Raw genomic sequence first — 17,479 nt, forward strand, 5'->3', positions numbered from 1 at the left:
ATATCATCAACGAGTAACAAACATGAAAACAACAATGAATATAATAAAGGACATATTATGTTAATTTAAGTATCTGTATCACGCTTTAACCGATCCTTTTTTTCGGGAAAATAAACTCCTTTAAAAAAACTACCGTGTCAGATTTTACCAAATTTGACTCAAATCTAGACACAAAAATTTCATGAGGTCAATTTGATTATTTTGTAACGGATCATGAAAATAACGATAAACGACAAGCTGAATAATAACGATAAACGACAAGCTGAATAATAACGATAAACGACAAGCTGAATAATAAAGATAAACGACAAGCTGAATAATAACGATAAACGACAAGCTGAATAATAACGATAAACGATAAGCTGAATTTCGACAAAAAAAAGAAACTAAAGATTACAATGGGACACTCAAAGTCTTCAGTCGAAAACAAAATAATATTATCATGGCAAAAACGAAATGAAAGAGAAACAACATTACACAAAATGATAAAAAAAAAATGATCAACAGAAACCCCATCAAACTCGGTGATAAATATTATTCGGTAGTTCACATTCAAGAAAAAGGGGACGAAAAAAAACCAACCCAGTCATCAGTGAAAAATCAAGAAAACAAGCCAGGAAGAAGAAAATGAATCAATGGTAGACACATTTCTATCATTATGTCATGGTGATTGATATAAGTGGTATATTTACAAGTTAAAAAAAAGGAGTATATTCTCGCTCATGTTACACAGAGGGAGGAATAGGGGTCATAACATAACATTATCGGTCCAGATTTGCAGCTCGGCTATACAAATCATCCCAAATCATATAATGACTGGAAATACCGACCCATATGTAAATATATATTTCATGGCAAAATCATTGTTCAAGTCATATATTATTCAGTTATCACATATACAATCTGTGACATCTTACTTAGATCTAAAAAAGGAATATTTCACTATTGTCAATAAAAAATATAGTAGCTAAAAATGTTAACCAGATTGGATGATTCATGTTAATTAGATATAAGGAGTGTTGCACAGTTTTTTGCAGACATGTAATCGAAAGATGAAAACTGATGACCAACCTACGCATCAATTACTACCTAATAATATGTATATATATGTATAACTGCACACAAGGGAAAAAGTTCAATCAATCCATCTGGGAAAACTACCATTTAAGAACAGTACCCTTCACATCTAGCTATTATGAGTATGACGTATTTATAATGTTAGGCAGTTTTTCAATCATTAATTTTTTTTCTTTAGTGGTGCACCAGTTCCATCTAGTAAATGAGTGATATGTTTTATATAATGTCACAGACTCTCAATGGAAACTCTTAGAATGTATAAATGTCTGTAGAACAAAAACGAATCCGTGATTTCCATTACTTACTAAATTAAGATACCTATTGTTGCATAGAAATTGGATTATCTGATCTCACAGGACACAATAAAGACACAAATCTAAAAATAAGGAAATGTGGTAGATTGCCAATAGGATAACTATCAACAAGAGTCTAGATTACATGGATGTTAGCGGCTATAGGTCACATTTAACTTTTAGTGTGAGCATGTGGCTTACTGTTTGTTGTTATCACTACAAACCAGTAAAAGTCTGAAATGGCCTATATCTGTAATCGACTGAAATGATTTGTACTCGACCATTCTGAATTGGTTTGGATTTTACTCGACATTACTCGACACCAGTCTTAACTATACTCGACTGTTCCGATTTGTACTAGACCCTTATCATTGCCATTTAAAATAGTCTGTATAACTCGACCAGTCAGATGCATTTTTAACCCATTCTCGACCTTTACCCTACCTATTTTTGTTTAGTCTAAACCATATTGAGGTGCTCATTCTTTGGCACTTGTTTTTTTTTCTTTCAAATTTGGTTTTCCGAAATTCCTAAATAAATACTACATAGGTGTCATGGTTACATAAACTAGTTACAGGGGTCGAATTTAAGTTTTTTTGTGTACTAGCCAGCCGGACTAGTGGACTGAAAACTCTACTGGTCCGGCTCCAAATCTACTGGTCCTGCAAAAATGACATTAATTTGACAAACACTAATATAAATGACAGATGTTTAATTTTATTTTGATGCTTTCGTTTACATAAGTTAGACAGTAACAAAGGAATTTCCACATTTTGTATTGTTGTGAAGGACGCTCACCCGAGATATTAATTAACTTGATCAATTGTAATACCCCCCAGTACCGTGTAATTGATTTCACAGGTAAATTGTTTTGTAAATCAGTGATTTTTATCGACAAATTTCTACTGGTCCGCCGGACCACCAGCTGACAAAATCTACTGGTCCGACGCAAATTTTACTAGTCCCGGACTACCGGACTAGCGATAATTTCGACCCCTGAGTCTAGTTATATAATTATCTTTTTAATAAACTAACATCAGCCAACAAAATCACTGAAATATACTATTCTTATTATAATTTGGAATATCATATTTATAATTTATACCAAATAGTGATTAAAAACAATTATTGAAATGAACGAAATTGTTCTTATGATAAGTGGTAAAGTATAAAGTAATACCTCCCGCTTGAGGCAAACTCATTTAAAGCATCACACCTTATCAGTGAGTATTATTACTAAATAAGATTCATTCAAAATTGCAACAGTTTGTTAAACCTAAATCACAGAGCCTTTTGGTTTCAGCAGATAAGTATTACAAGAGTTTAAGAAAAATCGCATTTTCTTTTTATCTGTAAAACACACATGTATACTGATGTACTCCAATCTTATTAAAGCTTTGGATTTCAAATATTTTGGCCACGAGCATCACTTAAGAGACATGTATTGTCGAAATACGTATCTGGTGCAAGAAAATTGGTACCGTTAATTTTATTATAGTCTTTTAGTAATAATAAAAAAACATGTTTACTGCATTTTTAACTAAACTCAACTGACACCTTTAATCTATATACTAGACTAAGTTAATGGTGAAAATTGTCCAGTAACCATAAACATTAATATATCTGAAGCATTATAATTTTTTTAATAACATTGAAAATATTAGACACAATTCAGTTTTGAGATTATTTGATCATTCCGTTTTCTTTTTATTTTCAAGGTGATATATATTTATATATACATTTATATATGTCAGTGATTATGAATAAAGTATTGCAGTTATATTATGTTTATTGTGATATTTTGGTTTTAATACAATTTTTTATTTCAAATTGTTGTTCAAATTTGCTGGCCAGGGGAAATAACTGTTGATAAAAACCCTTCATAAATTGATGAAATACAATAGGTAGATATGTCTTTTTTTATGTCAAGTTAGTTAGGACTTGGTCGGGTATGGGTCAGACTAGGTCGAGTATGGTTCAGACTAGGTCCAGCATGGAAGACATAACTGATTTATGTTTATTATTGTGACAATTAAACTATTTTTGCTTTGTTTAAACATTTCATTGACTGTTTTATTTTTTACAGTTGGCTCAGATTTTACCTACAGAAGAAACATTCTTGTTGCTATTTAGAAGAGATAATCCACTCGACTCAAGTGTTGAATTTATGAAGGTAAGTATATACCATAGCATTAACATTTTAAACCTGCTGTTAATTTGCAAGTACGAAACATATGATATTGATTTATATTAAACATATAGCTAAAAATGGAAACTATTTCATTCAATTTAACTGCTTCCGTTATCATATATATTTTTAATTTGATAATAGCTCTTTTAAAATTATTATCAACGTTGTTGAATAGGTATAAGAAATTCGATGAGTTTTTATTTACTCAAAGACTTACATAATGTCACATTATCTCACATATATATTGACACATTTAAACAATCGGATTTGACAGGTACTTTTGTCTCTCCGTATGTTCTAGATTCATACCGAAATAGAATATGTATCGATCTATTTAAAAAAAAAAGCTCATACAACGTTGCGAAAGACTGATATATTGTCCTGCATACCATTCACCCTTTGCATTTGTGTAATCAAAAACGAGGGCGTATTTTATTTGTTATCTTAGTTTTGGGAAAAAACAAAATTAGGTGTATAAAGACATATGTCTTTTTTATAAATTTCATTTGACCATCCTTTACTATAACGGAACAGTTAAGACTAAGTTTTTGTTATTTTTTTCTATTTAACTCCGATACAAGTTACAAAGTGTTTGTGTTTTGAGACCAGATAAAAACAGAGCAAGTACGCAAATTTATTTTGAATGACATAAACAGAGTAACACAAACCCTTTAAGTCACACACATTACGAGTTAGATTATTGAATCAGAAATCAACCTAAGAAAGTTCTAAATTCTGTGTTGCGAGCACAAATTGTATGCTTAAAATATTCATAGAACCCCCTTGGGTATCAATTGGTAAAGGATCACCTGCACTTCATGTATCAACATATGATTCCATTCTAAAAGGCTATTCATCACGAATGAAGGAATAGCAATATATATGCCCATTGGTCATATGGACAAAAGAAGTCCAAAAAAACCTAATGTCTTAAATATATATATGTTGATCAAATGTTGGAATGGCGAAAGTAAAATTAGTGTATTGGTTATTGCATGTGTTCATCCTCTTAGCATAGATAGAATAATTTAGGATAGCTTTCTTATTTCAAGTAATTAAAAAGATTTTTTTTTTCGTTTCGGCTCCAAGATTTAATATCTTTCACATAATTTATCTATTTGAAGTTAAAGTGATCGTTTTCATACAGAAGGGACAATAGTTGAATGTAATTATACAGATATAAGACAAAACCAGTTGACAAAGAAAACCTTATCAGTCAAAAGTGAAAAATATTGCGACAATATAGGGAAAAAGTTAACTACGCAGTAAACAAAAAGCTAAGAAGCACCTTGTATTACCAGGAAACTCTTGTACTTGAAAGGATCAGAATGATAGATTCTTTTTGTGTGATATTTTACTATATATTTATTATAAGGTCTTAAATTCTGATTTCCAGAACTGGCACATTCCAAAGCAGTACGGAACAATAGATCGATTTTTGATCTTATATTATATAATTTCCCGACAGATTACCTTTTCTGTGGCAAAACATTCTGGTACCCGTTCGAAATATTATAAATCATGTAATCGGTGTAATTTGAGTGAATATTTATTGCTTTTCAATGATTTTGTCGTATAAAAAAGTATATAGCAGTTAATTTTATAAAAATTTGATACTTAGTTTTACATCTTTACTGGTACTTGACTTGGTACTGGTATGTCCTACGTATACCACATAATACGTAGGTAAACCGTCGAAAAAATATAAACTTCGGAGTTATCAGTCGGTAATGTCAAAATAGTCTATTGGTAAAAGAAAATGACTTGTCTGGACACAAGACCAAAAATGCTACAACTAGTTTCTTATCTAAAGCACTTATTCGAATATATAATCAAAGACATTTGAACAGTATGTCAGTCATAGTCATTAATCGAATTATAAGTGATTTAAGATCTACTAATGCATTTTCTGAGAGAACACAGCAATTAAGTAGGACGTTTTTTTCCTAGACTACATCGACTGTATACGATTTTTGTTGCATGCGGTAAAATGTCCTTTTAAAAACTAATTGACCGTACATAAACAACTGTCAGACTCATTTAACATGCCCTGACTATTTTAAATGTTTTTTGTTTGACTTTTCCTGAAACAATTTTGTTCTGAATTTATTTTGTATATTCCAATTCATTGTCTAATAGGATTTGCTCGTGCGATGAAAATTAAGTTTTACAAGTTATTAGAATATATTTTTCAACGTACACAGAATGCCAGACATCATTAGTATTATAAAAGTTATAGTGGTGAAGTGTGAATCTTTCCGAAATATCTACTTCAATTAAATTGAATGTTGCATGATAGCATAGACTGTACTGACAGATATGAATCTTAATGACAAATTCTGGCGAAGTAAATTTACCGAAAGGTTTTAACTGATAACCAAGGATCTTTTTATTTGATTACTTTGATTTTAGCTCTGTATTTCAATTCAAATTATAGAACACATGCCTGCACAGTGATATAATTTACATGCATATTTCGTTTGTTTGAATCAACCATATTCGTTCTTCGTAATTTCTCATTAAAATCCTCTAAATTTGTGTAATTTTATTTCTTAATGTCAATGACATAGGCGTAGCTGGATTTTTTTAAAAGAATCATTTTATGACATTTTATTGAAAAACTGGATTTTTAAAACTTTTATACTTAACTTGTTTCACCATGACATGAACAGATCAACTTATAGTCATCCGTGATATACATTAAACTCCAGGGTTTATGGGAGAGATCCGTTTGCACCAAAAACGCGTCCTTTTGCGCCAATGCCAATGCTACGTTTGCGCCACCTGTTTTAAAATTACATGGTATCATTTGCGCCAAAAATTAAACATACGATTGTTCCAATTGGAAGATAAATGACTTCCCTCCTCCTTTATTCGGACTTTGAATCGACAGTTTACATTGCAAATGTTTCATTTTTCTTCACTTTTGGCATAACTTGAATTAAATATTCAGCAGAGCAATAAGTTTTCTCCTCTCTATGTACATGGACTGTCTAATGTATTTCAAATCATTCCTCACCAGATGCTCATCTTCATGGTGCAATATATTCGAACATATAATCCTTTTAAAGCAAAAATGAGAATAAATAGATAGATATGTGTACAGGTAAATTGGCGAAAATGAGTTCCAAAAATTGGCGCAATTGATACATTTAGAAAACTAAATTTGGCGCAAATGATACCCCTGAAAAACAGTAATTGGCGCAAAAGGACTGCTGCCAAACTCAAAGCATTCCTAAAGTCAGCAGAACTCACAGACTTTCACTTATACATTTAAGGTTTGGGATATCACGTTAGTTTATTTTAACTTTAAACTTTGTAAATTTTCTTTGTTTCCCTCGCACGATTAAATTCAAGGAGCCTTTGATAGAAAATGAATAGATCCCCTGTATTTCAGTTCTTGCAATGTGTCGACTTATAACGACAATTTCACCAAGTAAGCATGTAAACACTCTCATGCCGACACTTACCGTTATCTTGATGATATTTTTTCGTTAAATAATCAAGAATTTTCTCAATATACTGCGGAAATTTACCCCAAGGAACTTACTTTAAATAAATCAAATTTATTCGGTAATAACTGTCCTTTCCTGGATTTAGATATTTCGGTTTTAAACGGGAAACTCTTCACTAAAATTTACGACAAAAGAGACGATTTTTCGTTCCCTATTGTTAATTTTCCATTTTTAGATGGTGATGTTCCTTTCGCACCATCTTACGGTGCTTATATTTCACAACTTGTTCGCTATGCCCGTGTCTGCCGGACGTTTTTGATTTTAACGAACGCAACCTATGTATTACTGGTAAATTATTAAACCAGGGATATCGTTACCATAAATTACTTAAAACCTTTACTAAATTTTTCCATAGATATAAAGATTTGGTTTTGAAGTTTGGTTGTACCTGTAGAACACTTATTTCAAACGGGATAGCACATCCTCATTTTTACGGAAATGTTGTTAACCGTGCCCGGAAATTTAGAAATGATCCATGTAAATTTGTCGCTCCTTTAAATAAACTTATTCTAAAAGGTTACTTATTCAACACTGTAATAAGATCATTGAATATTGCTTTTATTGGTATAGATATTGATTTTGTTATCAGTAAATTAAAAGTTAACTAAATATTGCTAGTATGTTATATGCATATACATAATTATGGATCTACAATCTGTCGATACCTGTAACTTGGCATTGCACAAGGTCATGTTTTTCTCTGGCTGTTTATGACGTCTTTACACTAATTCCATTGGATGTTGGATGTGTACGGATTGATAGTTACATGATTTTTGTATTAGTTGTCAGTGGCTTTGAACTAGCTGTCAGATAACTGCAAGTACTCTCAGATCTGTTCATTGTGTCTTTTTGTGTCGGGATGTATAAGTACCGGCCACGTTCACTTGTATTTTGTCCATCTGATGGGTTAAGCCTTTTTCAACTGAATTTTATAGTTCGTTCTTATGTTGTACTGTTATACCACTGTCCCAGGTTAGGGGGAGGGTTGGGATCCCGCTAACATGTTTAACCCCGTCACATTATTTATGTATGTGCCGGTCCCAAGTCTGGAGCCTGAAATTCAGTGGTTGTCGTTTGTTTATGTGTTACATATTTGTTTTTCGTTCATTTTTTCACATAAATGAGGCCGTTAGTTTTCTCGTTTGAATTGTTTTACATTGTCTTATCGGGGCCGTACGGTGACCTATAGTTGTTAATGTCTGTGTCATTTTGGTCTTTTGTGAATAATTGTCTCATAGGCAATCATACCACATCTTCTTTTTTATAACATATGCTTAAAATGGAAATATTATCAAAAACTTTTTTCAGAAATGCATTAAATGTATGAAGTGGTTCAATAGATGTAATGCATTTTGTTTGTAAAATCTTATTTATAAATAAAAATTACATTGATAGATAGATCTTTTAGTCTTTTTATAGCTAGAATTCATTACTATTTACAACTATATCAGTCTGTCACTGTAATATGTATTCCCTAATTATTGGAACCTCAAATCATAGATACATCTAGTTTTGTTTCATTCAGTTAGAAATTCAAAAATGATATAATAGATATGAGAAGATCCAAGTCGTAATTTGAAAAAGTAAAACCTTTATAGGTCAAAGAATAGCCTTCAACACGGAGCCTTGGCACACACCGAACAGCAAGCTATAAAATGCCGCAACAATGACTAGTGTAAAACTATTCAATTAGGAAAACCAACGGTATAATCTATATTAAAAACAAGAAACGTGAAACACTTATGAACCACATCAATAAACGACAACCACTGAACATCAGGTTCCTGACCTAAGACAGGTACCAACAAATGCAGCGGGTTTAAACGTTTAATAGGTGCCACTCTTTATTCTACCATGATACAAAAGTATAACATCACAACATGTCACACTTTAAAATATCAATAAGAATGTTCGATCTAAACGTTTCATAAAAAATGTCCAATATAATCATAAAGTCTACAATTGAAAATAGTCTGTAGAGAACCTCTGATAGATAAATGTCGTTTAGTCGTTACTCATTTGCTTTTCTAGAGAACATCAATTTGTCTAAATGTCTAAAACATTTAAACCGGGTATTCAATAAAGATCTGTTCATCAGCAACTAACAAATTTCCCAGAAGAACCACAAGTATTCACACCCTGTTTAAACTAATACATTAAGGACATCTAAACAACAGTCACGTTTACTTTTATTACAGTTTGTAGGACTATATAGATAAAATGGATAAGCGTTGTTTCCTGGCAAAAGAACCCATGGACCAGAAGGACGAATGGTTTGTTTTTCATGAATCAACACTGATCTATTGTATTTATAATTTAAGCAATTGTGTTAATGTCTTTTCAAATTATAAGCTTTTTCTTAATTAAAAGGTATTGTGTGTAAGTTTAAGAAATGAACGTAACGTGTTCAATCTATTTTCTTTCTAGTGGAAATGAAATTTACGTTGAAGACTTAAAATTATCTTATCTCTAGTAGGACCATTAAATATAGAATACATACCGTTAGGAAATGATGGTGTGCTACCGATACCTTCCCTTGGAGTTGAAAATACAGAATTGTTAAATAAATTATTTTGGAAATTATTTTCTTGATATATATACTCAAATAGTTTCGAAGTGAATTATTTATAGTGAAAGTTAAAATTATAATAATCTGTTGACAATTTTGTTATTTGATTAGAATCTGTAGGATTATAATTAGCTTTACAGCGTAGTTTGCGACTATGTTAAATGATGAAACAAGAATGAATGACATTTATCATGATTTTTTAAAAAATATGATAGGAAACATCCGTGTGCGAATGATAACAATATGAACAAGAAATATGAATGAAGTTTGTATTGACATATTGATTATGTAATAAAGATGATAAATATGCATGTTGCTGTATTGATATTAGCCCTAATGGGCTATGAAATAATATGATTGTCCCAGTTAGTGTCTAGACAATGTTTAATGACCCCACAGGTATTTAAATGCTCAGTTCGGTATCCACTAGTACCAATCAACATGTTCTAATTTTAGTGTACCCTATACAGTTGGTAGTCAATGTACTCAGGTAAAACGTTTCCATAGAGTTGAACTTTTTGATACAACTAACGAGAACTTTACATTCAGATATTCAACAAATCATACGTTATAATTAATCTTCTCATTAATCAATTTTCTCAACTGGAAATAGAAAGAAATCTAATTTTAGGTTATTTCCAATCATAATGTATTTCTGTCTGCCACGCAAATAAAGTAAGAAATGCTTAGTTTTGCGTTCAGGCCTGGTTTGTCTCTGAGTCGGGTGTGTCTATTTTCTGTGTTGGTCTTCAATGCATTATGTATTATGGTTTTGTTTCTGTAATTAGTTAACGTCAGTTTGATCATGTAAATCTTTTATATTCATTTGATAAAATTTACTGTTTGCAATAGCATAAATTGTTCTATATAATAAGGATGTTCTTATCACAAGCAAAAAACCCTAGCCGTATTTGGCACAACCTTTTTCAACTTTTGATCCTCAGAGCTATACAACTTTGTTCCAACTTTTTTTGACTTTCGAACTTTTATATCTGGGCGTCACTGGTAATTAGTTATCAAAGGTACCAGGATTATAATTTAGTACGCCAGACGCGCGTTTCGTCTACATAAGACTCATCAGTGACGCTCATATCAAAATATTTATAAAGCCAAACAAGTACAAAGTTGAAGAGCATTGAGGATCCAAAATTCCAAAAAGTTGTGCCAAATACGGCTAAGGTAATCTATGCCTGGGATAAGAAAATCCTTAGTTTTTCGTAAAATTCAAAGTTTTGTAACAGGAAATTTATTAAAATGACCACATTATTGATATTCATGTCAACACCGAAGTGTTGACTACTGGGTAAGTCTTGTTTGGACGAGGCGCGTTTTTGACGTAATGAATTTTAAACCTGATGCCTTTTGTTATCTATTATTCATGTGTTTCTATGCCTAATACGTTCTACTATTTATTTGTATTGTAGTCCTGTATTATTATGTTGTCATTTTAATGTTATATTTAACAATGCCACCAAAGTGCGAGGTTTGGCATGCCACAAAACCAGGTTCAACCCACCATTTTTTTCTTTATAAATGTCCTGTACCAAGTCAGGAAAATGGCCATTGTTATATCATAGTTCGTTTCTGTGTGTGTAACATTTTTACGTTGTGTTTCCGTTGCGTCGTTTGTTTTCTCCTATTTTTGAGTGTGAATTCACATTACTATAAGACGTGTCACGGTACTTTTCTATCCCAAATTCATGTATTTGGTTTTGATGTTATATTGGTTATTCTCATCGGATGCTTAGTCCGTTGCTGTGTGTGTTACATTTTAATGTTGTGTCGTTGTTCTCCTCTAATATTTAATGCGTTTCCCTCAGTTTTAGTTTGTTACCCCGATTTTTTTTTGTCCATAGATTTATGAGTTTTGAACAGCGGTATACTACTGTTGCCTTTATTTAGTTCGGTATTCGCTCGTACCAATCATAATGTTCTAATTTTGATGTTCCTTTCAAAATGGTAGTTAATAGACTTAGCTTAAAACGTTTTTCGTAGAATTAAACTTTTTTGTAAAACTAACGACAATTTTACCATCAGAACTTAAACAAATCATACGTTATCAGTCTTGTCATTAGTCAATATTCTCAACTGGAAATCGACAGAATTCTATTTTAAGTTTATTTCCAATCATCAAGTATTTCTGTCTGCCACACAAATGAAGTAAAAATGATGATAATTAGTTTCAGTATCTTACTAAGATGACAATAGACATTTAATTACTGAAAGTGGGACTAATAGAAAACATTACTTCAATGCGAAACCTCGATTTTAACACAGAGAAAGTTTCTTCTTGAGTAGGAACTGTCTTTCGAGTGCACACATATGTAAGCGACAAGCTAATTGACTACTGTATTTTTAAATCTGAAATTTGAAATTTTAAGTCTTCATGTTTGTCATGCTATTAAACCCGTTTGTTTATATTTGTATTTCAAAAAAACGACAAAAAACACATGGCTTTTAATAAAAAAAAAATCGCCAACTAGTATTTTGATATCAACATTAGTAATATTTTCCAATAAAGATACATGAAAAATTGAAATATAACACTTTTTATATACCTACATTATCATTTGCATCAAATATATTCACTCAGGGCTATGTCTTCTCGTTTTACGTTTAAACCCCTCAATTAATATAATATGTGAAGCGCGTGATTGTATCACGTTATACGGACTTCAACAACAAGAATATGTGTATGACCCAAAAGTACTGCACTAGGGCGACTAAGATGAACAAATATATACACACGACAACATTGCTAATTGGTTAAACGTTAAGATGTAGTAACGTCTTAACGCGCTCAACCATGCCTTTGCAAGGGGTGTGAAACATTCTTAACGTTAGAAGCTCACTATGTCAACTTACCTAGTCTGTTTTCGTAAAGTCTATGTGATTTTCCATTTTCATTTCCATTTTATTTGTATTCTGTTGTATTCTCAATAGATTACGTGATTGGAACACCGGTTTACTTTTTTTTGTATGTTTCAATTTGTCATCGATCATAGAAGTCATGTACAAAACAAATATGTTTCAATAGATATGATGCGGTATCTGGTCATGTCTTATATGGCAGTTGTTACAGTTCGTTTCATAGGGTGTTGGCGTTTGTTTTTGTTGCACTTTGGTGTTCCTGTTGTTCTTTTGTTTTCTTCTTATATTAGACGTTTTGATTTGTAACTCCGATTTGTTTTAATCTCAATCTTTTTATGTCTTTTGAATATCGGTATACTACTGTTGCCTTTATTTATAATTATTTATAACTGATATCGTTAACTTTTGAATAATATATTATCTCTTGTATAATTTTAGGTATGGAAAGAATATGATAAAGACAGAAGTGGATATATAGAAGCTGACGAGTTGAAGGTAAGTTTGTTCAGAGCTATTCATATTTAAGATAACACTGATTTTTATAAATCATGTCAAACTAGACACATCGGAGACTACACTTGTCTCATTTGACGTAACAAATCATAACTACAACAAGGTCAGTTATCAAGAATAAAAGCAATATGATATTCGTTCAAAATTTAACCAAAAATGTCTAGTATATGTAGGTAAGTATTAATTGAAGGTAATAGATTTATCTTTGAAAACAATAACTTTTAAATTTATAGAACACATTTTTACTGAGGTATTAAACAGAACTGAGATATTTTTTCTGTGTCGTAAGTGTCCGAACTAGTACTCAACAAATGATAAGAATATATAAATCACTTTAAATTGGGTTCGTAGGTTAACACTGAGAAAAAGTCGAGGAAATAAAGTAACAAATACCAGTTGGCAACGTATACGAAATTATTCTTTACTTAAAAAAATTTCTTCCCGACTCTCATGACCAAGAAAGAAGTCACAAAGTATTTTTTACTAGTTAAAGTAAGATAGTAGATGACCATTGATGTTATTATTTTCTCTCATTTAGTAAATTTATAAAAGGTATAAATCAGAGAATTTGTTTTTTACAAGGTTGGTGTTATACTTTATGTTCATGATAGTGTGATTGCATTCTTTTCTTTCAGACTTTTCTTTATGATCTTCTGAAAAGATGTAAACGACAAGCTGACGTCAGCGAAGAACAAATGATAACATATACAGATACTGTGGTAAGATAAACCGTCTTCCCTTAATTGAATACAAATGTCTCCATTGATGTAAGATATCTACTCTTAACAATGTTAACAAAACAGCAAAGGGGAAATAACTGGTCTTTTTTTATAAGAAAATATAACCAGAAATTGATTTCAAATCGTTATAGCTCTTTATTATTTTTTAAAAGTATGAGAACATAATTTCTCAAGAATGACTGCATTTATATTGATATGTATTTTATTTATTCTGGTTTTCTTCTAGTAGCATTCTTGTTGAAAAGACCACTTTCGTGCACCTTAATGTGTTATTGAAACTGTAAACGAAAAAACATAGAAGACACATGAATCTTTTCATTTAACCATCTGATATTAATGAAATGACTTTTTATCAAATAAATGAAAGTTTGACTACTATTTTAATAACATATTTTCAAGTGTCATTGAAATGAATAAAATCAATGGTAAGGGCTAGTACAAATCAACACTGTACAAAAAAGTGTGACGTTCCCTGAATGACTTACATTACGTAAAAATATCGACATAACGTCGTTTTGTTTTCATTTGTGGATATGTCATAAAGTTACTGGAATCGTTGGAAAGCCAGTGGTATAAAGGTACAAAGGCACGTAACAAACCAATTGCGTATGATAAAAAGTGAATAATTGACACGCCATACCAGTGTATATATTGAAAGTGAATTTGATGCGACTGTCATACAAGTGAGAGGTTTAGCTAGCTTTAAAACCAGATCAAATTCCACAAAGTCAGGAATAGGACAGTTATTATTCATTTGTTTAATGTGTTTGAGCTTTTGATTTTGCCATTTGATTAGAGACTTCCCGTTTTGAATTGTCCTCGGAGCTCAGTATTTTTGTGATTTCACTTTTGTCTAAAGCATTTAAAAAAAATAGTATTTTCTGTGTATTCAATTACCCTTGAGATATATGTATGTTTAAACATACATGAAGCTATCAATTAATTTTTCTCACGATCTCTATATCTGCCAAAACGGGATAAGTACACATACAATTCCAGATTAAGACATGAAGTACGTTTATGAAGTAAGAAACAAATTCAAGACAACAAGCGAATGAACATGTTTGTATTCAATTCACCCAAAAACAGGAATTAATTGCAATCGCAAAAAGTGAAATGTGTTCATGAAGTCAGTCACATTCAAGAAAACAAATAAATGCACATGTTTATATTATTCACCCCAAAACAGAATGGGAATCAATGCAATCATGAAAAGAGAAATCTGCATTAGGTAAGATAAGTTGATTAAGTACATGGGTCCACAATAAGGAGAAAATAATAGGAAAGATTTTAAATTAAAATAATGTCAAGCAATGGAAATGAATCATATAAATGTACATACAAATAGTAATAATGATTATTTTTACCTCTTCTAGTTCAATTATCTTTTTGATTGATGGCTTTGCATGCAGGGAAATTAAGTTATTATTTACTATTTCTGAAAACTCGTACAAAATCAATATAGGATGAATACCTCTTTGTTGTAAGAAAACTAAAATAGTACTTTGGTACCATTTATTACACAAGAAAAAAATATTGAATTGCTCTTATGACGGTTGAGATTTCAATCTGGCTATAAATTGAACATTGTATTTCTATTTTCATTTCAGTTGAAACTTTTTGATAGGAACGGCGATGGCAAACTACAGTTTAGTGAATTAGCCAAGTAAGCAATTACTACAGTTAGACATAAATATCAAAATATCTTTTATTTTTTTCAGCTTCAACTTTTTGACAGGAATAAAGACGGCAAATTGCAGCTTAGCGAAATGGCGAAGTAAGCCAAAAGTTGTCGTTTTTGTCGCGTTTGTAGCATTTCTTTGTGCCTATTGTCATTTCTTGTTGCACCCATTAGTAAATAAATTTCACTCTGGAACGACCATTTCGATCTCATCTTCACCTGAAACATCTGAACATACAGATGCTAAGTCTTGTTCAAATTAATTTATATACATACTGCTCAAGATTAATTTGGTGCAAATAACCGTTTGTTTGCAATCAATCTAGGTTTGACCCAGCAATTTTAAAACAACATCGAGTTTAAATTGCTATGAAAAAGTTATTAAAAAGATGCATTGCATTTTGAAAAAGTTATTGAAAAGATGCATCGGATTTTGAAAAAGAATAAATAGATCTCAATTGACAGTAATCAAAATACCTGAACAGTACTTAATTCATTGAACAAGTTGAAAATTGACAGAAAGGCCGAATACGGTACTTACATATTTACTGTTGCGGCGTTCTACGAGTATATTTAATGAAAAAAAAAGCAAAATCACAAAAGTACTGAAATCCGAGGAAAACTCAAAGCGTAAAGTCCCCAATCATATGGTAAAATCAAAATCTCAAACAAACCAAACGAATAGACAACAACTGCCGTATTTCTGACTTGGTACAGGCATTTTCTTATGTAGAACATGGCTGATTAAACCTGTTGTTATAGCTAGATGAACCTATCACTTGTATGACAGTCGCATCAAATTCCATTATTTTGACAACGATGTGTGATCAAGATAAACAGATATAATAGGCAAAAATGTAAAAAATAGGGATAGAAAATGGTCGTTTCAGTATTAAATAGATTTACTGTGATGCGTGTGTTGATAGTGCTGCTCTCGTACTGCTACGCGATATATTATTCTATGCATCTTTTTCTTGCTAGCATGATAGATGTTAAACTTTATAGGTGTGTCCTCTATGTATATGTTCTTTACTATTCTGATGTTCCTTTATATTTTATACGCATATAAACTTGCAAATAAACGGTTGATTATATAAGTGTACAATAATATTTGTAATACATACCAATATCGCTAATTACTAGTACTGTATGAACACTTGGTTTAGGACATATAACCAATATAGAAGTTATTCAGATGGTTATCTAATTAAACACTTTCCATTTTCTTGAAATATTCATATGTTTCGAAACAAAAACTAGTCACGTCTATCTGTTATAGAAAAAAATATTTGAGAAAAATATGTCTTTCGCCAAAATATGCACCATATTTTTGGACAAAACATGTGTCTGCACTGTCTTTGGTAAGTATGACATTGCATGATTGTAATCACATGGGAAGTACCTCGAACAGTGCATATTTCTAATACAGAAACCTGTTCCACCAACTAAAATTAACAGTAAATATTTTTCACCATAATTAAAAATATCAAAACACTATAAAACAACTGATTCCTTGTTTGATAGATTTAAAACATAGGCTGTATTGATATAACAATGATGTCATGTCATTGCAAGCCGTGATTTTTGATATAAAAAATATGAAAACTACTAACTGTGTTGCTTTTATCACGGTATTTGTTTTTGGATTTAACGTTGGCGTGCGCTTATTGAGTAGATTTAAAAAATAAATTAATTAAAAACAGAACATAAATTAGTATTAAAACTTGACTTCTTTACCGCCTTATAGTTGCATATAAGAAAGATAAAATTCTATTTTGAATCGTGTGTGTGTTTCAAATGTACTATACATAAATCTATCTTTTGTCCAACTTATAGGATAAAATTGTTGTTAGATGTTTGTCTATCTAGAATTTAACTTTATTTTCTTTTTCTGTATAGCAAAGAATTGTGTTTAAACGCAATAATAATAAAACAGTGTAAACATACATTACACACATACAAGCAAAACTGAAAGAGTGCATTCTTTTATAGTTGTGGCCCGTTATGTGTTGCCGGAATAACAAATACT

General features: G+C 31.1%; 1 protein-coding gene across 6 annotated transcripts in view; it reads left to right on the top strand.

Annotated features, from left to right (window-relative positions):
- The window catches only part of LOC143080491 (calbindin-32-like), a 66,583-nt gene that overhangs the window by 37,991 nt on the left and 11,113 nt on the right, over positions 1-17,479 (top strand). For 3 of the 6 annotated variants that reach the window (XM_076256351.1, XM_076256353.1, XM_076256355.1), the window contains exons 4-7: positions 3,457-3,543; positions 12,955-13,011; positions 13,665-13,748; positions 15,380-15,435. In XM_076256351.1, coding sequence (XP_076112466.1) covers positions 3,457-3,543; positions 12,955-13,011; positions 13,665-13,748; positions 15,380-15,435 — 284 coding nt within the window. Of the gene's footprint in view, positions 1-3,456; positions 3,544-12,954; positions 13,012-13,664; positions 13,749-15,379; positions 15,436-15,490; positions 15,547-17,479 lie in introns of all 6 variants that reach the window. The other 3 variants (XM_076256352.1, XM_076256354.1, XM_076256356.1) reach the window with 1 other exon arrangement.

This window comes from Mytilus galloprovincialis, chromosome 6 (assembly GCF_965363235.1).
Source record: "Mytilus galloprovincialis chromosome 6, xbMytGall1.hap1.1, whole genome shotgun sequence".
In the NCBI taxonomy this organism is placed as follows: domain Eukaryota; kingdom Metazoa; phylum Mollusca; class Bivalvia; order Mytilida; family Mytilidae; genus Mytilus; species Mytilus galloprovincialis.